This window comes from Pipistrellus hanaki (genome assembly GCF_964339955.1).
Source record: "Pipistrellus hanaki genome assembly, chromosome: 3".
NCBI lineage: Eukaryota > Metazoa > Chordata > Mammalia > Chiroptera > Vespertilionidae > Pipistrellus > Pipistrellus hanaki.
This window is the reverse complement of record NC_140505.1, coordinates 6,817,152-6,843,350: the sequence shown is the minus strand read 5'-3', so window position 1 is coordinate 6,843,350 and position 26,199 is coordinate 6,817,152. Positions and strand designations below refer to the sequence as shown.

Sequence of the window (26,199 nt, the reverse complement as noted above, 5' to 3'; positions counted from 1 at the left end):
GCCTGATCTCACCCCAACTGCCCTCTCTGCCTCAGTCCCCACCACCATGGCTTTGTCCGGAAGGAAGTCGGACAACTGGAAGATGGCCAGTCCACATGGTCTATTTAGCAATTACGCTTTTATTAGTATAAATAGTTGAGACCCTTTTCTAGATGTGAGAGGGTACATGGTTTGCAACACCTGGTCTACAATACGGAAATCTTTTATAAACCATAAATACATTTTAAAAAGGTAATTCTCAGATCTTCATAGTAAATAGGTGTATTAATCTTGAACCTGTATTTGGGCAGCCATCAAATGAAGCAGCCCCATTTCCTCTAAGAGATACCTACTAGATTAGGATAGATGTGACCTTGGATGTGGTAAAGCATAGGACAAGGAAGCCAATTCCTTATTGGGGATCAGGACTGAATAAGGGTAATAAGCGCTTGGGAAGAAGGATAAGGAAAAGAAAGTACAGAGGCACCATACCCCTCAAAGCACCTATCGGGGGAAATAAAAGGCGTGTGCCCACCTCTGAGGCTTTGCCTAGAATCCAGGAGCTTGTTTCCTCCCAGCCACTCCACAAGCTGGAGCTGGATGAACTGTCTTCTGGACCACAGTGCCTCATCTCCCACGTGAAACAGTAGTTCTTTTCCTCTTCCTCACAAATTTATGAGTCAAATCCAAAGCTGACTTTTTCTGCTAGGTCTTGCTACATTGTTACAGAGAAGTGCAAGCAGGAATGTTCTGTGCCATGCATCTCATGACAGGCAGGTGCTTTCGGAGCCGGAGCCATGTATCTAAACCAAGTCACTTTCTTCAAGGTCCGCCTACTCCTCCCACATGTCAGCTCCCCCTTCCACTCAACCAAGATTCACCCTATTAAACATGACATTACGTAACGCCGTTTCCTCGCTCCCGCCCCGTTTCGGCTTCTTCCAGGACGGGTTCTGGTCTTCCTCTATCGCCCGCAGAACCTAATCATTCAACACTGGCATGCTAAATGCTGTGCAATGAACAGTGCCCACTTACAATAGTCTGCCTCACAGTTCTCTAACGGCACTGATGCAAAGCACTTCCTACTCATGCGGAACTCTTGAAACTTTGTCCTGAAGCTCTTGGTGGAACCTCAGAATTCCCGGCCTGAGTGAATGTGCATAAAATCAGGTCAGATTGTGGAAGCCCTGACCGGTGTCACCGCTTTGGAGCCTATAGCGCCATGGTGTGAGGTCAGAGTGCATCACCTGTTCCTGTTTGGAAACCAGAACTCTAAGCATTGTAGGTGTGTACATGTAAATAGTATAGTATTTGGCATTTAAAAACTGGGCACTGATTTATTAGTGAGTAGCAAATAGCTACTAGCTAGCAAATAGGCTCTTTCAGTCTTATTTTTTATAGTATTTTTTTAAAATATTGATTTTTTTACAGAGAGGAAGGGAGAGGGATAGTTAGAAACATCGATGAGATAGAAACATCGATCAGCTACCTTCTGCACACTACCTACTGGGGATGTGGCCACAACCAAGGTACATAACCTTGACCGGAATCGAACCTGGGACCCTTCAGACCGCAGGCCAAGGCTCTATCCACTGAGCCAAACCTTTTAGGGCTCATCTTATTTTTTAATCCATTTGGCAGTTAATAAGAATTCAATAGAGAAGGTGCATTAAGTGGTCTTTATTGGTTTCACATTCAGTTATTATCAGCTCCTCAGTTAATTATACAAGTATGATATGATATTTTATATTTTATGAGGGAATTTCCATGTAAAATAAATACAAAATACATTTGTGGTTGAATGAACACTCGGTGAAGCCATTATCTTTCCTGAGGTATTCCTTCCAGTCTGGTTTTATCCCAGATCTCTCCTTTTCCTTCCCCTAGGAAGAGTCTATGAAACCACACAAACAGGTCTGGAAGCAGTGAGTTTGCTTTAATGACATTAGACAATTTTCTTGATCTCGTCATACAACACCAACACGAAGGCACCGCCCATGCCTCTCAATACATTGGACCAGGCGCCTTTGAAGAAAGCCTTGGCTCCCTCGTCTTTGGCAATCTTCCTCCAGCAGTCCAGCGTCCCCGTGTACATGATGTCAGCTGTGGGAACAAATGCGGGTCAGGACTCCGTGTTTCTGGAGGAAAGAGACTTTTTCCCCGAGAGACCTCTGCACACAGTGTCACTGAGAAGTCGCTTGAGCTCCAACTCCCAGCCCTACACTGTGTTCAACTAGACATCCCTTTCCTGCATAACTGCTGGGCTCTCTTGTCATTCCTGCTCCTTTAGTTCGAGAACTGTGGCAGTTAACCAGCTAACTCACAGCCCATCACACTGTCAAACGGACGCAGGGTGGGACAGAAGTGCTAACCTGGGTAGTGCCCTGTTTATGGATGAGAAAAATAAGGCCTAGTCTCAGGATATACTAGTCCAAGATAACACAGTTAAAAGAGCCACAACTAGTAGGTTGAACCAAATGAAACTACAATGACTTTTTTTTTTTATGTTAAAAATGGCAATTTCATTCATTTCAACCTCTGGGAGCTAAGACTTTATCGCAGGAGGCTGTCCCTTGTCCACCGAAGGCCCCTTCCCTGCCTGTCAGAAGGAGGTTAGAGGAGAATAATTGTTACATAAACCAGCTGATTACTTCAATCCTCCCCCTTGTTTCTGCACCCAGGCTCTACGGCTGCAATTTCCCACCTTTTTCATCTCACGGCACACATAAATTACTAGCATTTTCGTCATGCCAAAAATATGTATTTTGCCAATCTGACAAAATTGATTCATTCACCCCGGATAGCTACTGTGTTGGCTGTTGTCATTTTTTTTTTTTTTTTATTTGACTTCCTAAGGGAAAAGAAATTAGTGTCCATGACTAAATAATCAGCTTTTGCATGTTTTAAAAATTCTTGTGAATAAACAAAACAAACTGACCAACAAAATAAGATGGGGAGCATGGAGGCATGGAACAGACCGACATACCTCAATGTGGGGTTGATCTCATCATACAACACAAACACAATGAGATAAACCAAGGAACTTATGTATTTATATGCACTGCCCATGGACACGGGCAATAGGGTGGTGAAGACTTGGCAGGGTGGGTAGGGACTGGAAGAAGGGGAGTAAGGGGGAGGGGGAATGGGAAATACCCATAATAGTACCAACAATAAAAAAAATGTATTTAAAAAAAATTACTGGGACTCACGGGTTGAAAATCACTGCTCTAAGAAAAAGCCTCTATCATGCTAGATACCTAGTTAAATCCACCTCTAAATATCCATTTGTTATGTCTTTATCTATATGATAACAAAGTTCTCTAGAGAAAGAGTTGAGAAGCTTGCTTTCCTTAACAACTGGAATGGTGAAGACTGAAAACAGTACCAAGCAGTGTTCTCCAGGGCAGGGAAACTGCGTTAGATCAGTAGGGGGCAGGCTTACCCCCCTTCCGGCCAGACTGCATCATCATCCTACGGCGGACGGTGTCAAAGGGGTAGGACACCAGCCCGGCCACCGCCGTCACCGACTGGGCGATCATCCAGCTGACAAAGATGTGCACGTTCTTGGGGTCCGGCAGCATCCCTGCGGGCAGAGCCAGAAGCCAAACGGCGATGAAGGACCCCTCTCAGCAGCTCCGCAAAAAGCAGGTGGGGCTGGGAAGAGGCTGGGAACCTCCAGCCCCAGCACTCCCTTCCCCCCTTCCAGCAGAACTGGCTACTCTGGCTGGACCTAGGCCAGCCGGAGTCCTGCCCGGCGTACAGGCCAGGCTGAAGCGGTCCAGGTTACACTCAGTAACCAGCAGGGCCATGGGAAGAGGGGACGGGCCTGCCCTTCCTCTCAATAGCCCCAGTCAAGGTCAAGGAGAATCCTCTAGCTCTATGGCCTCCCTCCACCACCGCCTCCTTCCGAAGCCTCATATCAGCCCAGAAAACAGGAAAAAAAACACAGGATTAATACACAGAAAGCCCTTTGTGAGCGACAGATCCCTCAGGGTCCTGTCTGCAGGTCCTCCCCCTCCTCCCCAGGCTGCACCCCTCACCCAGCCCAGGCCACACCCCCGCCTCTCCCCCCAGCCCTCCTCTCACCCTTGGCGGTATCATAGACTCCGAAGTAGGCGGCTCTGTAGATGATGATGCCCTGGACAGAGACGCTGAAGCCCTGGTAGAGGCCCCCGAGGCCATCGGACTTGAAGATCTTGGTGAGACAGTCGCCCAGGCCGCTGAACTCCCGCTGGGCGCTGCCCTTGCCCACGTCGGCGGCCAGCCGGGTCCTGGCGAAGTCCAGCGGGTAGACGAAGCACAGGGAGGTGGCCCCGGCCGCCCCCCCGGACGCCAGGTTGCCGGCGAAGTAGCGCCAGAACTGCTTGTGGCGGTCCACGCCGCCCAGGAAGATCTGCTTGTATTTGTCCTTGAAGGCGAAGTTGAGCGCTTGCGTGGGGAAGTAGCGGATCACGTTGGCCAGGTTGCCCCGCCAGAAGGAGAGGAAGCCCTGCTCCTTGGGGATCCTCACCACGCAATCCATGATCCCCTTGTACTGCTGCTCCGCGCTGATCTGTTTGCTGGCATGCTGGACCTGTGGGGGGCGGGCGCGGGGGAGGAGGGGGGCGTGAGGAGGGGCAGGGCAGAGGGAGGAGGAGAACAGGGCGAGAGAAAAAGAAACATTGGCACGTCCTCGATTTGCTTTTTAATAATAATTAAAATAAATGTCTGGGGAAATCAAACAAATGGGGTAAATGAATGGTAGGTGGCTCCTTGGCTCAGAGGCCTCCAAACCCAATGGTGCCTCCATTACTAGGGCCCGTGAGAAAAAATGCTCTGCCCCACGTAGATGGAGATGAGGACGGAACTGTGTGAGGGGTGGTTTGTGTGCAGCATTCTCCTAGGTGCCAGAACTGTGCGAGGGACTTACTGGGACATAGAGAGGATGAGAGACCCCCTCCCCCACCCCTACCCCCACCCCAGAGGGCACCCATGCTCTCATAGACATGCTGAGCAGGAGGTGAGGGCTCCTCGGTGGCCATCCAGTCTCCCTGGAGACCAGGATCTCCGAGGAGCAGCTGTTCTAACAGAAAGAGGAGAAACCCACTGGGCACTAGACGGAGCCTGGAAATGGTCAGGCACGTTATTATCCAAGGAACTGATTGTTGAGGGGCCTATTGCTGTGGTGAGCAATGCAGGGGGTTCTTGTGAATCATTTTGACTCCCAAATGGAAGAGGCCCGATTCCTCAATGACAGGCCTGATTCCTCAATGACAGGCCTGTGTCCTTGGGACAAGTGAGGAAAAGAGGACGGATTGGAGGGTGGTGGTGATGACAGTGATGATGACAATGGGATGCCATTCAGTGACCAGGCTGGAGTGGAAAAGATCTGGGGAAAGGACTAGTAAGGTCAGCCATCCGAGTTTATTCCAAAAAAAATGCTTAATCCCTCAAAACCTGTGTCTTCAAACGGGGAAAGCTGCAGGAGACAATAGCTGCCCTTGCAGGGGTTACATAAACATGAATGAAACACGTATGTCATCCTCTAGCCTAGTGCGTGGGATCCACAGTAAGCAGCTCCTCTGGAATAATTAAGGTTTTTATTGCAAAAGGCGGGTGGTGCCGGTGAAAAGGTGCAGCAAGCAAGGAGACATTGAAAATCCAAAGGTGAGTGCGACCTAGGAGGCCTGAGTGCGTGCCAGGGCTGGCCCGGGCGCAGGATCTGGCTGGCTGAGACCCACCCGGGGTGGGTTTCCATATATAGACACCGGGCCGCCGCGCGCCACCCGACACCAGGCATCTGCGCAGGGGGCACCTTCTCCTTGGCGGGCCGGCCCGGCGCAGGGCCTGGGGCCTAGTGCAGGTTTGCTGCAGCCCATCCGGCTCCCGATCTCCGATCCCCGATCCCCGACCCCCGATCCCCGACCCCCGATCCCCGATCCCCGCGCCGCTGCGCCCGGCGCATCCCGAGCGCCCTGCCCGCTGCGCCCCCGCCGCGCCCGCGCGCGCCCCGCGCCCTCCGCACCTGCAGCAGCAGCTTGACCCTCTCGATGGGGGCGACCGCGGTCTTGGAGACGGCGGCGGCGATGCCACCCGCCAGGAAGTCCTTGAGGAAGCTCAGAGCCTGGTCACTCATGATGCCGCCGGGAGCCGCGCTCTCGCTCTCTCCGCCTCCGCCGGGCCAGGCACTGCCACCCCGTCTCCGTCCCTGCGCGTCGCGAAGGGGCCGCCCGCCTCGCCCCGCATCCCTCCTTATATCCCCCGCCCGGCCTCTCGCGAGAGGAGGAGGGCCCGGCGGCCGGGCGCACGGAGCGCATTGGCTGGGCAGGTGCCTGCGCCCCGGGCCGCCCGCTGCCGCAGAGGGCAAAGGGGGCGAAGGCGGATCCGGGCGGGCGGCCGGGTGGGCGGGAGGCTGTGCCTGCGGCCGGGGACGTTTAAAGGGCACAGCCGTGCTCCCTCCCCAGCGTGTCCCCTGTCCCGCGGCCGGAGGAGGAGGAGGAGAAGGAGGACGAGGAGGAGGAGGAGGAGGAGGAGGGAACACGGTGTCTCGGGGCGCGGGGGCCGCCGTATTTATAGCTCAGGCCGGGCCGGCTGGGGACGGATGGATGCCTGGAGCCCGGGCCTGCACGGGCCGCTCCGGGGCAGGCCGTTTCAGGCTCATTTTTCCTTCTTCTTCCCCCCGGAATGGTGTCCCTGACTGCCTGGACCTGGGCCTCTCCGGAGGTGTGTGCGCTCTCACAAATAACCAACATCCTCCAAAATAAATAGGAACGTCACCCGATGCGGTGATTGCCCAACACAGTCTGGCAACCTGCTGGGCCCCCTTGTGTCCCCATTCAAGCGGTTCCACCATTCATTCTGCTTTCAAATGCTCATGTCCTGCAGCAGGAAAGACCGAACGCAGGGGGCTACAGGGGAAGAGTTATTTTAACTGTGTGTGTGTGTGTGTGTGTGTGTGTGTGGTGTGTGTGGTGTGTGTGTGGTGTGTGCGTGCATGTGTGTGTGTGTGTGTGTTGCTTTTCTCTTAGGTCAGCCTGTTACCCCTGACAGCCCGATGACACTAAGAGCAGGGACCCCATAGGACACTGCTCTCAGTGCAACCTCAGCACATATTCTGGGCGGAGCGGCCTCCGGCAGAGCGGCCTGGCGCAGCTGGCTGCTTCCCCCCAGCGTAGCTGGGTGACCGGGATAGGAAGAGAAGGTCGAATCCTTGGCCCTACCTGCCTCCTTCAGCAGGCGCCTGGGCTTGGGAAGACGTAGGCTATGTGGTCCTAGGAAACTGATTGCAATTAGCAACCCCTTCCCACCCCCTCAAATATATTCCTGTGAGCTTTGATCCTTATCGTTTTTCCAGGCATTTCATATCATCGAGCAGGTTTGCGAAAACAGCTGTTCCTTCCCCTGGGATGATTGCAATTCGTTTTTAACTCGAAACTCTTTACCCTGGCCAACCCTTTTCCCACGGGTGTTCCTGTTCTTCTGTACACTGACACGTTTATTCTTTTCTTTTCTTTTTTTCCACGAGCTTGCTGATGCATGCAGACCTCAGGTTGGGTGTCGATTGAGCTGCGGCTGGGTGTCACCCGGGGTCTGGACACTTCAGTGGGGCAGAGGTCACTGGTTGGGCGCCAGGACTGCAGAGGAGATGCGTTTATCTGAGGTCGGGGCAGGCTAGAGTTCGGAAATGCAGGTGAGCTGTGTGGACGCTAACAAAGGGCAAATGTACCAAGATCACAGCAGGCGGAAGGTCAGGAATTCAAGATAAGCAGAAAAGCCCTCTATGCATTCATTCAATAAACACTTGAGCTACTGAGTTCCAGGAACGAAGTTTGGCCCTGTGGTTTCAAAATGAGATGTCTCCATCCTCAAGAACCTTACAGTCAGCCCTAACCAATTTGGCTCAGTGGATAGAGCATCAGCCTGAGGACTGAAGAGTCTCAGGTTTGATTCTGGTCAAGGGCACATGCCCAGTTTCGGGCTTGATTCCCAGTAGGAGCTGTGCAAGGGGCAGCCGATCAATGATCCTCATCATTGATGTTCTGTCTCCCTCTCCCTCTTCCTTCCTCTCTGATATCAATAATAATATATTTAAGGGGGAAAAAAGAGCCTTACATTCAGCAGGTGACCTATTTGTCACTTGTTTAACTTTATTTACCCACAGCTTCACATATAGATTTCCACGGATTAACACAACCCACATATTAATCATTTCTTATTGTAAGGATGTACTGTATTCCATCCTGTTAACATAGAGTAGTTGCCTAATTCATTTTCCTTCTATCTGTACATTAGAGATGTTTCTTAGGTGTATAATGAAAAATAGTGCTGGTATATAAAACTTCTGCACAAATTCTGCTTTCTCCCTTCAGTTTTTTTCTTCTCATGTATCCCCAAAATGGAAAGAATAGATTGAACATTTAAAAAGTTTTGTGTGGCCGGGACCGGTTTAGCTCAATGGATAGAGCGTCGGCTTGGGGACTGAAGGGATCCGGGTTCGATTCCGGTCAAGGGCATGTGCCTTGGTTGCAGGCATATCCCCAGTGGAGGGTGTGCAAGAGGCAACTGATCGATGACTCTCTCTCTCATCGATGTTTCTAACTCTCTATCTCTCTCCCTTCCTCTCTGTACAAAATCAATAAAATATATTTAAAAAAAAAAAAAAAAAAGTTTTGTGTGGCCAAAACCGGTTTGGCTCAGTGGATAGAGTGTCAGCCTGAGGACTGAAGGGTCCCGGGTTTTGATTCCGGTCAAGGGCATGTACCTTGATTGTGGGCACATCCCCAGTAGGGGACGTGCTAGAGGCAGCTGATCAATGACTTTCTCATCGATGTTTCTAACTCTCTATTTCTCTCCCTTCCTCTTTGTAAAAAAATCAATAAAATATATATTTTTAAAAATAAAAATAATTAAAATGTTTTGTGTGGGTTTTTTTTTTTTTTTTTTTTTTGAGTGCCTATTGAGCAGTTGCTCTGCCTAAGTGTGGAGCCACCAGCCACATAGATGGGGCTCTTGTTTCCCACAGATGCTCCTCCAACACTGGCTTGAAAAAAATAATCTTTTAGTTATCTGTGTTTTATGAGTTCTCATTGGTAACTCTTTGATTGATATGAAATGATACATGTTCATATGATTTGATTTAATTGGTCAGGGTTTTCCTTCTACATAAATAAATACCCCTTATGGCAGGGAAGCAGAGTTCTTCTTCATGTTCACAACAATGTTTCATACATCAAGGCCAATTAATACATGTTGAGTATTTTTCACTTTGTTTCCTTTTGATATTTATTCTATTACATCGTTCTAAGTGTTATTTATTTAAATATGAACAGATCCATAATACGATGGTATGCTTCATGTTTCTGTGGAAATGTATCTCTTTTGTAGATAGATTTGTCTATTTGCCCTACTAGGTAGTCTATTCCAATTCTCTTGGTATTTATTTATTTACTTACTTATTTTAATCCTCACCCAAGAATTAAAATAAGTCCTTACTAATCCTTACATGCTTACTAATTTTAGAGAGAGGGGAAAGGAGAGAGAGAGAGAGAGAAACATTGATGTGAGAGAGAAGGATCAACCAGTTGCCTCCTGTACTCGCTCTGGGCATGTGCCCTGACCAGGAATTGAACCCACATTCTTTAGGGTGGTCATTATTTGTTTTTTAAATCTAACACTACATTATATATTATAAAAAGGTAGGATCTAATTTCATTTTTCTCCATAACCATTCTCGGGTATCCCAACACGAATTCTTAAGTAGATAGTTTCTTTTCTTTATTATTTGTATTATATTACTAATTCTAGTATTAATTTCACGTATTCATTTCTTATAATAGCTTTAATTTATGAAATCGTCATGCCATGACTTATTTGATTACTGAACTTTAAAAAATAACAATTTATACGTGATAGCACAACCACTTCAACCACGAAAAGTTTTATCTGCTTACATGCCTGGATTTACTTTCACTGTCAATTTGTTCAATTATTTAAACATCACCAGAAGACTTTAACAGACATTTAAATTAAATTAAACACTGAGTTAATATTTAATGTGGGGTGTTAATGTTTAATTCGGGAAATGTCATCTTTGTTTTAATGTTGCTGATTTTTCATACTTTCTAAATGAGAGGGATCGTGTTTCTCCCTGGCCTCTGTCCAATGGCCCTGCCATGCCGGGGGAGCTGCAGCCAGCCTCCTTGACAAGAGGTTACCCGTGGAGACTCATACACTGACCTCTCCCTCCATTGACTTTCTCAGAAAAGGGAGACCTGGCATGCCCCCGGAGCATGAGCTGCCTGCGATCATAAGATCCAGGTATCGCTTACACAGGCGGCGAGAGGATGGCGCTCAGCAGAACATGTGTCCGCCCGCCAGGCCCAGTGCCCGGTGGCTTCCTGCCAAGGAGAGAGTGGACAGGCCGCTGGGAGATGAGAGAGGAAGCTCTGCTTTTAGACGCAGCTCGGTCTCCTGGAGCCTGGGGGGGTGGGAAGGGGCGGGAGAGGGGGCGGGGACGGGGCTGTGCAGGAAGGAGCGATGGTCCTGAGCTGGCCTTTGGAATTTCAGTGGAAGCTTGTCAAGAATGACTCTGTTTTTACTGAATTGGGACTAGAGAACGGGAGCTGCTCATGAGGCAAAGGCAAAGGAAGAAAAGCACTCAAGGATTTGCTGACGGTGGTGGCTGCAGAGTGCCTGTGTGGGGTGACCATCTAAATCCTGTAGTCACACCATGACTATTTGTTCACGTGGTGAATTCCAGCTTCGCAGAGAGGAAAGAATTCTGTAAATTTATCTTTGGTCATATAGGATCACATATGAATGGCTGAATTTCAATCAAAGGTGATTCATGATAGACTCTCCCTTCCCCCAACTGATGGACGGAGTATGACGCAACCTGCACCTGCGGCCTGGACATTCCTGAGCACCTAACCAGGCACCTTATATGGACTGTACATCGAACCACCAATCAGCACCTGCCAGACACCCTAAGCCCCCGATTCCTAAGCCCCTAAGTCCTAGGCATGTGCCTTATATGAAACTACTAAACAGCTTGTGCCGAGGACCCTAAGCCCCATCCCTTCCCCTTCCTCCCCTCAAAAGGCGCCTTCCTTCCTGCACGTGTGCTCTCTCTTCCTTGGGAGGCAGCCCCGCAGGGCCCTTATCCTCCAATAAAGCCTGTGTCCTGGTTTTCGGCCCTCTGTCTCCTCTTTCAACTAATAGGTTCATTATGTATTCCTTTGAAAAGACAAAAAATAAATACAGTATTTCTCCACAGTTATTCCTCAGGGTAGCTTTATTCATTAGAGCAATGCCTTCTTTAAAATAAAGTGCCTTTATAGTGACCTTATTAAAGTGGGCGCACACATACACACACACACACACACACACACACCATACGGATCTGCAGAAATCACAAGTATTCCTGCAAAATACTCCAAACACAAGCTCCCACTTAGCTGATGCCAAGTAAAATCATGGAACCGCAAAGTGTGTGACTTTATAGAAACTTCTTACCCTTTAGTGATCAGCTTCCTTGGGACTCCACTGCCCTCCTCCTCTTCCCCATCAGAACAGAAACTCTCTGAATAATGGACATCATTCATTCACTCATTCATTCATTCTTTTCCTTTTCATCTTTCAGCACTCATTTTGAATGCCTTCCCTGGGCATGGACACTCTGTGAGGTACTGGTGATGCCAAAGTCAGGAAGGCAAGACTGCAGCCCCGGAGGGCCTGGCGGGGCAGGTACCACGCACCTGTGTTGCCTGCGAGGCTGCTCCCGCCCGGTGTGGCACTAGTCCCAGTGGGGCTCTTATTATACTTCTAGGCGCATGACCTCCGACGCGTTGCCTGTCAGAACTTGCATTTTTCAATTTGTATGAACCAAAAAGTGACATGAGAGTGATTTTAGGCATCAGCATTGAAAGTAGGTGACTTTTTAAAAAATATATATATATATATTTTATTGATTTTTTGCAGAGAGGAAGGGAGAGGGATAGAGAGTTAGAAACATCGATGAGAGAGAAACATCGATCAGCTGCCTTTTGTACACCCCCTACTGGGCATGTGCCCTGTGACTGGAATCGAACCCAGGACCTTTCAGTCTGCAGACTGATGCTCTATCCACTGAGCCAAACTGGTTTCAGCTAAAGTAGGTGACTTCTGGAGGCAGAGGAACCTCTGAGTCATTAAAGAAAAAGGAAAAAGAAAAAAAGATGATCAGAGCAGTGTTTTTCAACCTTTTTTGGGCAAAGGCACACTTGTTTCATGAAAAAAATCACGAGGCACACCACCATTAGAAAATGTTAAAAAATTTAACTCTGTGCCTATATTGACTATATATAAAGTAATTCTCTTGAATAGGAATCAAATAAACACAAAGAAAGTATTTTATAATTACTTTATTATGAAATATTAAGTAAACAAAATAGTGAAAAATTATAAAATTCTTGTCTTGTCTGCACCTACGGCACACCAGGCAACATCTCTCGGCACACTAGTGTGCCGCGGAACAGCGGTTGAAAAACGCTGGATCAGAGGGCCTTCTCCCTGAAGACCCTCATCCCTGGAGAACTGACGCAGTGGGGGCCGGAGGCAGAGCCGGGGGCCTCTCCCACAGGGACAGCCTCTCCCTCCCCCATCCCACGCAGGCAGCCCTCCCCCATTCCTACCTAGAGATCCCCAACTTCTCTCATCTGCCCACCCACTCCTACTTTTGTCCAAAACTCCAACAGCATCTCGGTATTTTATGGCACAATTCAGCTTATTTTATGTGTGTGTTAATAAGGCCAGTTTCCCTGGCTTGCATTTTACTCACCTGGAGTGAACTTGATTGATTTTCCAAGTACATTCTGAGCTGGCTTCCCTCGTATTCAGTGTTGCACACACCCTACCAATCATTTTTTTAAACACTTGCTTTATTCCTGTTATTATTAAAACCAATGTCTAGTGAAGGTTTCTAGAGGGGCCATTTTTGCTCGTCTGTATTGTTAAAGAACAATAATTAGCAATTTTAATGAATGAGTTTTTTTGTTTGTTTGTTTGTTTGCTTGGTTTTTTTGTTTTTGTTTGTTTTTTATCATGCTTCTTTTACCCCAGGACTCTTTCCTCATTTATTCAGCTGGACATTCTACGCCATTGCCTCTGGAAAAGAAAACATCCAGAAGGAAGAGAAAGTCGTCTACTCATGGCATGAGCATTCCCAGAGGGAGAGAAAGAATTCAGATATAAACCGTAGCCGCGGTAGAATACCTGCAGGGAAGCAGCGAGTCCTACCCAGCCCACCCCTTTCAGTGATCACATCCAGTTTTCCCAGATCTGGGGAAGGAAGATTGCCAGAGGCAGCCAGCAGCAGGGAGAAGGGCCAGGCCTTGTCCTAGCACAAAGGTCAGAGGCAGCCTCGGAGCTCATCCATGCATGGAAATGAGCAGGAGAGCGATCCCGGCCACGGGCCAGCCTGCCGGCGTGCAGGGCCGGCCGAGCCAGCACCACGGGCTTCCGGCCCCAGCATGGCGTGGTGCGGAGCTCGGAATAAAACCTCGTTTCAAGGACACCAGAGTGAGCGGAGGGGAAGCCAGACCGGGAGAACCTCATGGCTGGGAACAGGGCAGGTGTCAGAAGTGACCTTGACGGGGCCAAGGGATAAGGACAGGGATAAGGACCCAGCAGCGTGGGTAAAGGGCTAGCCAGACCCATGGCCCTCCGTCCACAGTGTGAACGGAAGGAGCCACATGCTGACCTGACAAGCTCAGGGGAGGCCGGCGTGGCAGTCTTACAAACTCAGAGACCTAAGATAACCACAGAAGATGGTTTGAAAATAAATATCTAACTACAAACAGGTTATAGTGGGTAGTCATGTCCTAGGCCGATATTTTCCCTGACAAAGATCAACTTAGACCTTCTTTACTGAGCCCATTTGCCTTTTTGCCTCTAAGATAACGTATCTGTGAAATGTCTGGGTAACATGTAACCTCCCTTTTTCTGGAGCCCCTGGGGAACAACCAAATGTGGGGGGCGCCTGGACAGATGCCTCAAATTCCTTCGTTATCATGTTAATTGTCCCGTGTCGCCCGCCCCCCCCCCCCCACCTAAGTACGTGTCCATCATTTTACTTTTTATCCAATCCTAGGGTTTCCCACTGCTTTGCTTTATCCCACCTCCTTACTCCATCACCAATGAATTTCATGTAATCCACCTATGTCCCTCCTTTGATTGCAATGTATAATTAGAAATGTAACCAGCCATTCTTCGGAGCATTATCTCAATCCACTGAGGTTCTGCTTCCCGGCATGTGTTGACAGTTTGGCTCAAATAAACTCACAAAAATTCTTTACAGGTTTCAATGGTTTTTTCGTCAACAATAAAAATTCCTGGAGTTTAGAAATTCCTGAAATTCCACTGGAAAACAGCAGAGAGACAAGGAGACACTAAGCATTTCTGCCACTGGGCGGAGGGAGTCTCTTAATTGAAACTAAGGTGCTTTGTACAGCAGAGTTTGTCCATATTCATTCTTTTTTTTTTTTAAATATATTTTATTAATTTTTTACAGAGAGGAGGAGAGAGGGATAGAGAGCTAGAAACATCGATGAGAGAGAAACATCGACCAGCTGCTTCCTGCACACCCCCCACCGGGGATGTGCCCGCAACCAATGTACATGCCCTTGACCGGAATCGAACCTGGGACCTTTCAGTCCGCAGACTGATGCTCTATCCACTGAGCCAAACCGGTTTTGGCTCCATATTCATTCTTGCTTAGTATTTTCTTAATTTAAAAAAATAATATGCTGCCTTGGCCTGTTTGGCTCAGTGGGTAGGGTTCTGGGTTCGATTCCTGTCAAGGGCACCTCGGTTGCAGGCTCCCGGCCCTGGTTGGAGGCATGCAGGAGGCAACCAATCAATGTGTCTCTCTCACATCGGTGTTTCTGTCTCTCCATCTCCCTTCCACTCTCTTTAAAAATCAATGGGTGAGGATTAAAAAAAAAAAAGATAATATACTAAAGACATAATAATTTTGGAAACTCTTACTATTGTTTGTTCCATCAAGGGCATTTATTTTAAAATATATATATATTTTATTGATTTTTTTTTTTTTTTTTACAGAGAGGAAGGGAGAGGGATAGAGAGCTAGAAACATCAATGAGAGAGAAACATCCATCAGCTGCCTCCTGCACACCTCCTATTGGGGATGTGACTGCAACCAAAGTACATGCCCTTGACCAGAATAGAATCTGGGACCCTTCAGTCCGCAGGCCGACACCATCCACTGAGCCAAACAGGTCAGGGCAGGGACATTTCTTTAAGGAGGAAACACATTCCTGGCCAAGTAGCTCAGTGCAGCGTTTCCCAACCTTCTCTCATGATGAGAATCACCTGGTGGAGTTGTTAAAACACAGATTCCTGAATCCCAACTAAGAAGTGCTAAACTAGAATTTTTGGGAACATATAGGTAAAATTGTATACTTAATTAGTGCTCTAACACAGATGTTATATACAGAGCACTAAGTTAGGTATGCAATTTTACCTATATGTTCTCAAAAATTCTAGTTTAGCACTTCTTAGTTGGGATTCAGGAATCTGTGTTTTAACAACTCCACCAGGTGATTCTCATCATGAGAGAAGGTTGGGAAACACTGGGTTAGAGCATCATCTGGATACACCAAGACTTCGGATTTCATCTCCGGTCTGGCACATACAAGAATCAACCAATAAATGCATAAGTAAATGGAACAAAAATCAATTTCTCCCCCCCAATCAATCAATCAATCAATCAATTAGTAAAAGAAGGAGACTCACACTTAACTGAGAGTGACTGTAGGGAGGGAGAGAGAGACTTCAAGGCAGTTTTTGCTACAAATCTCTATGAAACTCCAGTTTATGCGTGGCTATTAAATGCTGACTATGTATGTATAGCAATGGACTCTTCCAACATGATACCTTAAACATAATAGTTGTTCAATAAGTGTTTGTTGAATAATTAGGGAACTAACATGCTTCAATTTTTAGTATAATTTCCCCCCCAATAATGGAGCACCAGGAGCTCACCTTAATTTTTGTAGTGCACTATGAAATGTAGGAATATGAAATTTCATTATAGAAAGTAGGAGAAATTATACCAGCAGAAATATGATCGTCTATAGCAGTGTTTCCCAAAGTGTGGTACGCATACCCCCAGGGGTACGGGAAGAGTTTGGTGAGGGTACGCGTTGCATCGGAGTTTGGTGGGGATATGCACTGCACCGTGCTTAGCTGCGCCTAATTCTATGTTCTCATGATTATGAGGGGCACTCAGCGCTACGAAAATTATAGAAGGGGTACACATATGTCAAAAGTTTGGGAAACACTGGTCTATAGCATACTGTCTGCCATATAAAATCATGGCCACTGTAATGGTGGATTTGTCCATTTCTCCTGTAGTTCTGTCAGGTTTTTCTTTACATGTTTTAGGGCTTTGTTTTTAAAGTTATACAAAATTCTGGATGAACTTACTTTTTATCATTAAGTTGTAGTCCTCTATCAATAGTAATGCTTTTTCTTAAAGTTCTTTTCCCCTAAATGGGCAGAGCAATACCTGCTTTCCTTGAGTTTGTATTTGCCTAATTTACATTTTTATACTCCTTCACTTCCAACCATTCTGTATGCTTGAGATATATTCCCTGTAAACTCTGTATTTTCTTTTTTATTTTTAAAAATTCTAAATTGACACCCTTATTCTTCTAGCTGGAGAGTTTGGATCCATTTCCATTTCTCATGACCAGTGATATTTTCAAAAATTTATTTTGAAATATGGATTCAAAGGAAGTTGCTAAGAAATCACTTACACATATTTAACATTTTTGACTCTGCTATTTTATTTTATGCTATTTGTCCTCCTTACGCATGTTTTATAAAGTCATTTACATGACACTTACCATGGCTATCCTATGTCAACAATTACATATATTTCTGAATTACTATTAAGGTGCTAAAAACACAGTAATTATTGTTTTAGGTGGCTACTGTTTTGCCAGGTTCAGAGAGTGCCAAGTTTCCTGGTTAGGCACTAGGTGTTCCTGGGACCATAGCACAACTTGATTTACTGCTTCAGAAAACACCAAAGTCAAATTAATGAGGAATGACGCAGCTGTCAGATATTCAGGACTTGAATGAGTGAATTGAGCTCTGGAAGGCTTGTTTGAATTTCCTAACATTATCCACGAGGCCACTAGAGGGAGATCACATACAGCTATTCTCAAAATAATAGCCTAAATCCCTAATTTTCATCAAAAACTTGCCAATAGCCCCAGCTGGTTTGGCTCAGCGGATAGAGCGTCGGCCTGCAGATCGAAGGGTCCTGGGTTCCATTTGGGTCAAGGGCACCGACCTCGATTGCAGGATCCTCCCCTGTCCGGCCTGGCAGGAGGCAACCAATCCATGTGCTTCTCTCACATCAGTGTTTCTCTCTCTCTCCCTCTCTCTCCCACTCGCCCCCAAAATCAATGGAAAAATGCCTGGGGTGAGGATTAAAAAAAACACACAAAATAACTTGTAAATAGTACGCAACCCTAAGAAATAAAAACCTTCCTACTTTTAAGAAGACATCAATCAACAACAACAAGCACAGAGGCCCGGGGTGGAGGGTCCCTGCCCGCCTCCCCTCCCCGCCCAGCGGGTCCTCCCGGCTTTGGGGGCGGCGCTGCGGGCGGGATGCGGGGCGGGTGTGACCGGGGCTCCGATCAGGGCGCCCCGCAGCCCGCAGCGGCCCAGCGGCGGGGCAGGAGGCCGGCGGGGAGCCCGGGAGGACCTCCCCGGGTCCCGAGCCTCCGGAGAGACCGGAGGGAGGGAAGGAACGCGGGGCTCGGGGGCGCCCCCTTCCGCCCGCCAGGCTCATCCGCGCGCCCTGCCCGGGATGGTCGCCTCCCCGCCCCGCAGACCCGCCGCCGAGGCTTCCGGGGCGGCTGGCGCCGTGGCCCTGACCCCCGCTCCACCGCCGCCCCGAGACACGGTGTCGGGGGGCCACTCCGGGCTGCGGGGTCCTCCGGCCGAGCCTCTGCGTCCGGGCGCGGGGGGCAGGCGGAGGCGGGGAGTGGGGGGCAGGCGGGGGTGGGGGGCAGGCGGGGGTGGGGGGGCAGGCGGGGGTGGGGGGGCAGGCGGGGGTGGGGGGGCAGGCGGGGGTGGGGGGCAGGCGGAGGTGGGGGGTGGGGTGCAGGTAGAGGTGGGGGGTGGGGGGCAGGTAGAGGTGGGGGGTGGGATGCAGGCGGGGGTGGGAGGCAGGCGGGGGGTGGGGGGCAGGCGGGGGTGGGGGGCAGGCGGGGGTGGGGGGCAGGCGGGGGTGGGGGGGCAGGCGGGGGTGGGGGGCAGGCGGGGGTGGGGGGCAGGCGGAGGTGGGGGGTGGGGGGCAGGTAGAGGTGGGGGGTGGGATGCAGGCGGGGGTGGGAGGCAGGCGGGGGGTGGGGGGCAGGCGGGGGTGGGAGGCAGGCGGGGGGGTGGGGGCAGGCGGGGGTGGGGGGCAGGCGGGGGTGGGGGGTGGAGGTGGGGGTGAGGGGTGGGGGTGGGAATGGCTTGGTTGCCGGGCGACAGGGAAAAACTCCAAACTCTTAGTCCAGCTCCCCGCCGGCCCTTCGCGGGTCCCCAGGTCACTGAACTCGCGGTTACTTTGTTGTTGTTGTTTAAAATATATTTCTTTATTGATCTCAGAGAGGGAGGGAGAAGGAGAGAAAGAGAAACATCAATGATGAGAGAACAACTGATCACCTGCCTCCTGCGCGCCCCCTACTGGGATGGAGCCCGTAACCGGGGCCTGTGCCCTTGGCCGACCCGAACCCGGGACCCTTCAGTGCGCAGGCCGGCGCTCCGTCCACTGCGCCCACCGGCCAGGGCGAACGCGGAGGTTACTTTGCGCTCCTCAGGGTACTAAGCCCTTAGGGCCCTGACCCCGTCCATGCTTTCAGCAGAAGCGGTGGGCGGTGTGGCCTCTGTTTGCAGAGTGACTGGCCCAAGGCCTCGGCCCAGCGCTGTGGGGCCGCTCCAGGCCGGGGCCGAACTGCGAGGCCGCGGGGTTCCCAGCCTCCACGTCCCCCCTAACTTCCCTCCAGGCAGCGCCGCCCAGCAGCCAGGTGTTTCCTGGCTCCTGACCCAGGTGCCTGCCCTTCCCCAGGTGTAGGACGGCAGCCATGGGCTCAGTTGGTTGTTTTTTTTGGTTTGTTTTTAATATATTTTATTGATTTTTTTTTTTTTTTTTTTTTAACAGGAAGGGAGAGGGATAGAGACTTAGAAACATGGATCAGCTGCCTCCTGCACACCCCCTACTGGGGATGTGCCCGCAACCAAGGTAGTGCCCTTGACCGCAATCGAACCTGGGGTCTTTCCGTCTGCAGTCGGACTCTCTTTCCACTGAGCCAAAAGGTTTCGGCCATGGTCTCAGTTTTAAGCGAGGTTCCCTCCTTCCCTAACCGCTCCCATAGCTCCCATAGCTCCCATGTTCCCTGAACATGGGCCGTAGTCTGACCCCGCGCAGGTTTGCGCTGGTTTCCCGCGCGGAGGGGAGAGAAGTGCCCCCTCCGAGGGAGGTATATGACGCTGGCCAAAGTGCTTGGGTGGTGGAATGGAGACCCCGGCCCAGGCGATAGGCATTGGCACCCAGACCTGGCTTTGGAGCTGTGACTCTTACACATGTTAGAGTGTGTGATACAGCGTGACCACGGCTCAGTTGCGCACGAAGCCCATCAGTACCATTGTTTTGGAGTTGAATAGAGTACAATTAGCAATTGCTTTCTGACTGCTAGGCATTTGAAAATGTTGCTCCCTTGAAAGAAACACTTATTTCTGATTTATGTTGTTGCTATGAAAATAAGTCATCCTACATTTCGAAAAAGACTTGCACTTTAAAATGGAAATTATCTCTACGTTTGTGAATCCAATGTTTTCCTTCCTCCAGAGAAAGTTGCCCATGAAATGATGCGATCCGCGGGTTGTTCCGCCAGGAGGCAGCTGCTGAGAACCACGGTCCTAAAGGCACAGGAAACAGGAGCAGGTAAGGGGTGGAACCAGGGCTTTGATTTCCATGTTATTAAATACAATGCTGCCACCATTTAAATCACACACTCCTGTATTAATTAGGCCATGCCTCTGCCGTGCTTGAGAAATTTTCAGTGTTCAGTATGATTTCAAGTTTACGTTCTAAATGCCCTAAGCCACATATGTCAAACACAAGGCCCGCGGGCCAAATCCAGCCCGCCAGGCCTTGCAATGTGGCCCGCACCGCGCTGTCATCACTGCACTCCGCTGTCAGTTTATGACATTGTCAGTTTATGACTGTTCAGTAAACCATTCGGCCCGCGATTTAGGCTGGATTTTAGATTTTGGCCCCTTCTCTGATTGAGTTCGACACCCCTACCCTAAGCTGTGATTGAGTGGGAAGGGGAAGTAGCTAGGAGTGTTAGTTTATCCACTGGGAGGGTATCTAGAAAGATTACATGCTATGTCTGGGTCTCTTCCCCCCCCCCCCCCCCCCAAACAACTTATGAAATCACACCTGAAGGGAGGGACCTACTCTGTCACTCCCTGCTGACATTCTCAGGAGGTCCTCAGAGAAAGCGAGAGAGGGCGAGAGAGATGGAAACATCTACGGGAGAGAAACATCAGTCAGCTGCTTCTTTTTTAAAAAAAAATATATATATTTTATTGATTTTTTACAGAGAGGAAGAGAGAGGGATAGAGAGTCAGAAACATCGATGAGAGAGAAACATTGATCAGCTGCCTTCTGCACACCCCCACCGGGGTTGTGCCCCCAACCAAGGTACATGACCTTGACCGGAATCGAACCCGGGACCCTCCAGTCCACAGGTTGAGGTTCTATCCACTGAACCAAACCGATCTCAGCAGTCAGCTGCCTCTTGCACACCCCCTACTGGGGATCGAGCTAGAAACCCATGCATGCGTCCTGGAATTGAATGGTGACCTCTTGGTGCACTGAGATACACCAACAGGGCTGAAGAAATTGTTCTTTGATGATTCAGAGTCCACTGTTTTTATTTTCACTTAAAAAACAACAACAACACCTTTATTGTTGAAAGTATTACATATGCCCCCCTTTCTTCCTCCATTGACTCTCTCCAGCCCCCCCCCCCCACACCAGGCCCTCACCACCCCACTGTCTGTGCACATGGCATGTTTACTTTTAATGTAAAATACTAATTTTCTTCCAAGTGCTCTTCAATAAAATTGTAAAACTCACACTGCATTTAATTCATTTTTTAATTTATCTTTATTGTTGAAACTATTACAGATGTCCTCTTAAAAAACAACAACAACTAAGCAATGTCTGAGCTAAAAAGTGTGAACATTTATGGAGGGGATCTGGTTGTTACTTTTGCTGGAATATAACTGTGTTCTTCTATTTGTGTAGCAGACGTGTCTCAACCTCTTCCCTTTCCTGTCTCCGTCTTCTTAATGTCTCTAGGCTGGAACTCTAAGAAAAAGTCATGACAAACTTTGGAGAGTTGGGTGCAGCAGTTCGGGAACCAGTTCCTGCAAGAATTCCTACCTGGTCTGACCTTTGTATCGATAATAGAAAGCAGGGGCACTGAGGACCGCCTCGCAGGTCCCTACAGCTCAAAGGAAAAGCCCAAGAAGGCAGTCACCTTCTCTCTGCCTTTGACCTAGTGAATAACCAGTGCATGTCTTTTTTAAAAAAGGTATCCGTAGAGTAATATACAGGATGGGCAAAAGTAGGTTTACAGTTACGAGTGCCATAAAACAGGTTGAATCTTTCTGACTAGAGGAATGACACTGTTTTATAAAATGTTAAATTAAGTTTGTCTTAAACGGGGGGTTCCTTGCATTAAGTCATTTCCCTGCTACGTTTCTCTTCCTGGATATTCTAGCAGGAGCGCGCTCTCTTCCGGACTATGTACTTTATGTCATTGTTACTCTCATTCTCCAATTAGAATCTGAGCTTTGAGGAGACAGTCTCTAGGACTTTCTATCCCTATCCTGCCTTACATACATAGCAGATACACCATTAAGAGACTGAAGAAATCACCCAACTTATTCTCCACCACCTTCCTATGATTCTTTTTTTTTTTTTTTTAACCTTCCCATGATTCTTAACAAGAGGGAAAATATCAAACACTCGAATGTAGGATGAATGTGAAAACTTTACTAAGTAGCAGAGTCCGATCTCTCTCTGTTCCTCGGAGGTTGGGAAAGAAGGTTTCTTGCCAGTCCTGAAAAGATTTGACTTGCATTAGAAGAACTATTTGCACAATTTCCTGAAGAAATGCCACCTTATAAACAGTCCAGCTGGCACCAGTTATTTGGATCTCCAGAGACACGTCCAGGATCACAGGGGAGAGGGGATGATGCATAACATATCCGCTCCAAGCACACGCACAGGCTGCAGACACTCCTCATTGCTATTGCCCTCTTCTCCTCCACGCAGTCCCACCAGACCCCGATAGACTCCAGGCAGGCTCAGTGCCTTGGATGCCTCCGCTGTGTGGTGCTGTCTTCCCGGAGACCTTGCATTCATGGGCAAGAGGCAGAGAGGTGGATAGATGGTCTACGAGAACCATCTGTTGGTCTCCAGTCCATCCTCTCCATTGAAGCCAAAGAGTTCCTCCTAAATTAGAGTCCAATCACATTTGATTGTTGGGAACAAAAGTTCTATAGGAATGAAACTACTCTGTGATGCTACTCCATTATTTGTATCATTGTTGAAGTTACTTTCATAGGAGAACCAGTCTGCCTCCCCTGGCTGAGGAGGTGACGTCAGAGTACGGAAGGATATAAAAGTGTTAATTTGGCAGGACTCCTTCCCCGCCCCCAGCCAGCTCCTTACTTTGATCAGGGCCACACTTTATTTTTAGCTTTGGCCTTTCCAGCGCTCTCGACCTTTTGCCTGGATAGAGTGATGTCCTGGGAGCTCAAACCCACAGCTTCCCATGAAGCATAAGGGGTATGTGTGTTAGCTTATGTCTTCTTTGGAAGTCTGCAGTCCAGAATGGTCTTTTAGGACAAACTAAAACTATATTCACCCCTCCCTCCTCCTCCCCCCACACACACCTCTTTGGTATCATCGTCTTGCTCATTTGGATTGCCATCATTTCTTTTATGAGATATCTCTTCTGTCATCTGCTGTAGGAAAGTAGTATCATCTTAACGATGAAAATATTTTAAACATGTGGATGAGGATCTTATACCAAAATAGTTATCCCACTTGCTTTAGAATAACAAAAACATAGAAACAGTCTTCAAAAATAGAGTAGTTAAATAAATCATGAAAAAGCCACCCAATGAAATGCCATGAAGCCATTTAAAAAAAAGAGAGAGAGAGAGCCGAAACCGGTTTGGCTCAGTGGATAGAGTCTCTGCCTGTGAACTCAAGGGTCCCAGTTTCGATTCCAGTCAAGGGCATGTACCTTGGTTGCGGGCACATCCCCAGTGGGGGGTGTGCAAGAGGCAGCTGATGGATGATTCTCTCTCATCGATGTTTCTAACTCTCTACCCCTCTCTCTTCCACTCTGTAAAAAATCAATAAAATATATCGAGAGAGAGAGAGAGAGAGAGAGAGAGAGAGAGAGAGAGAGAGAGAGAGAGAGAAAGATGACAACTATTTTAAAAATAAAATGGGGTGATTCTAATTATGGAATGCTGAATGAGAAAACTTAAGTCCCAAACTATACATGTCCCTCGAAGTTGACTATGTCTTTGCTCGGCTCACCTAGCTCACTCCGACAGCCACCCAATGTGCTTCCTTAGCCAGGCGTCCACACTCCACATGGAAGCCAGAGAGGTTTTCCTAAATCAGGACCCCGGCCCGTCCATTCCACACTCAGCGCTCTCTGGGGTCTCTGTGGCCTTCAGGAAATGTTCGGGCTCAGCATGGTGGGGCCCAAGGCCCTCTGAAACCCTGCCCCTCATCTCCAGGGTCCTCTTCCCCAGCTAAGCACTCTGCTCGCTCGCACTTCCTCCATGTTCACCTGTTCTTTCTGACTGCCGTGCTGTTGCCTTCTTTTCGCCTTGGTATCTTCTCATCCTTCACCTCTCGGATCAGCCCTATTTCCTCTGGAAAGCGGCCCGCCTCCCCTTCCTGGTCTGTTTGCCCTTCCTCTGTGCTTCCGTTTCCTCTCTGAATGTCTCCCTATTGTGGAACTCCTTGCCCTTGACTGTCATTGCTGAGTTCCTTCCCCAGGAGACCTGGGACCCTGTCTGCCACGTCCATTATTCTGTTCCCAGCAGACGGTACCACAGCGTAGTTACCCACTCACCTGGCCATACAGGCCAGGCTAAAATGAATTTTTTGATATGGACTCTATTACCTCTATAACCAGAAAAGAAGCTTTATATAGAATCATCAGAACTAGAAGTGACTTGAAAATTTATCTGGACCAATTTTTCCTATTCTTAACTTTACTTTTTCTAGTAGAGAATTTCAGAAATCAAAAAGTAATTATTCTCAGGTTAAAGGTTAAATAATGGCAAAACTGACCCAAGAAATAAAAGAAGTAAAAGAGGGAAATGTTTTCAGGTCTTTCACAAAATTTACACCATTTTCTATGTTGTTTTAATTTTCTGCTCAACATTAACGGTTGTAAAATAATTTTGTCTTCTAGTATTTCATTTCACATTTGGAGTAAAAATAATCTATCTGCTGGCTGCTTGCTTTGTTCAGAAGGTACAAAGCACTTCTCTTTAGGAATCGTGTTTCTTCAGTTTTGTTTGTACAATGCATTCCATGGGAGGTCAAGATTTTCCATTCTGGACCCAGGCCGGCTAAAAGGATTCTTTAAGTTTGTGGGAGAATTTGATTCCTGAGCCACAAGGTGGAGGCAAGTCCACGAGACACTTTTGTTCAGCTGTTGGTTGTTATGTAGCATTCTCTCCTCCTGCTCTGAAAGAGAAAGAGCTCATACGTTATACAAAACCCATAATTTCTGATTCTGGATCTACTCAAAAGAAGAGGACTGGATTCTTTATTCTGAGAGGTCGAACCATTAGTGCTCATTTAAAACTCTTTGAAGCTAAAATGCTGTCACTTCAACCAAACCAGCCTTTTGCACCCATGGGAGCACAGGTGGTGGAATCGCCTGAGGAAATGACGTCCAGTTTAAAACTGAGAGACACTGAATGCTGGTAAAGGCTAACCATTCCTTTGGGATTACCAGTCAGTAATATTCAATCATTTGTCTTCCAGGGACTTTTAAATTCATGGAACAGAGAAAAAGCCAATGCCAGATTCCTGGCTTCATATCCTCATTTCATCTTGAGACATGGAATGATCATTTTTAAGTTACTTTAAAAAAAAATAGATTTAGTGATGATGAGAGAAGAATTAGCTCCATCTCCACTTTATTTTTTTTTATTTTTTTATTTTTTAAATTCAGTTTTATCTACTTTGCTTTTTTTTTTTTTTTAAAAAAAATATTTTTATTGATTTTTCACAGAGAGGAAGAGAGAGGGATAGAGTTAGAAACATCGATGAGAGAGAATCATCGATCAGCTGCCTCTTTTTTTTTTTTTTTTTTAATTTAATGACATTATATTTTTTTTAAATAGCATAATACATGGTAAACAATGAAAATGGCCACAGGGACACAATCAAAATTCACAGAATATTAGAATTAATTTAGTTTTATTTTATTTTATTTTTTTATTTTTTTTATTTTTTAAATATATTTTTATTGATTTTGTACAGAGAGGAAGGGAGAGACACAGAGAGTTAGAAACATCGATGAGAGAGAGTCATCGATCAGCTGCCTCTTGCACATCCCCTACTGGGGATATGCCCGCAACCAAGGTACGTGCCCTTGACCGGAATCGAACCCGGGACCTTTCAGTCCCCAAGCCGACGCTCTATCCATTGAGCCAAACCGGTCCCGGCAGAATTAATTTAGTTTTAAAATATGCTGAAACTTATAAGGTTATAGAGTAGGCTTGCATCCTGAAATAACTCATCATTTCTATTGCTAACAAATTCAGATGATTGATTTTTCTTTTTTCTGTTAAAATTTTTACTTAACATTATACATTACTGGAAAAAGAAGGTATAAAGCAATAGCAACAATAAAAATAGATCCTAGTGTTATTTAGAAGTGAGCATTACATTTCTAGGACAGAGTTGACCAGTTGGCTAAAACTGAGGGAAACAAGCATTGCCCACACGATTGAAAAACCTGTGCCATTTTAACCAGTTTTGTCTAAAGACTTCCTTTAAGCAGAAGTGAACTATATACCAGTAAGGACAAAGAGAATAATCAGGCT

General features: G+C 47.7%; 1 protein-coding gene across 1 annotated transcript; it reads right to left on the bottom strand.

The window, feature by feature from the left end:
* Nucleotides 1-1,644: 1,644 nt before the first annotated feature.
* Nucleotides 1,645-6,690, bottom strand: SLC25A4 (solute carrier family 25 member 4). The gene is made up of 4 exons (XM_084876735.1): nucleotides 5,987-6,690; nucleotides 4,069-4,555; nucleotides 3,425-3,565; nucleotides 1,645-2,082 (listed from the first exon to the last, which is right to left on the bottom strand). Exons 1-4 carry the CDS (start codon nucleotides 6,095-6,097, stop codon nucleotides 1,925-1,927), a joined length of 897 nt encoding a protein of 298 aa, XP_084732861.1. The 5' UTR covers nucleotides 6,098-6,690; the 3' UTR covers nucleotides 1,645-1,924.
* Nucleotides 6,691-26,199: the final 19,509 nt, after the last annotated feature.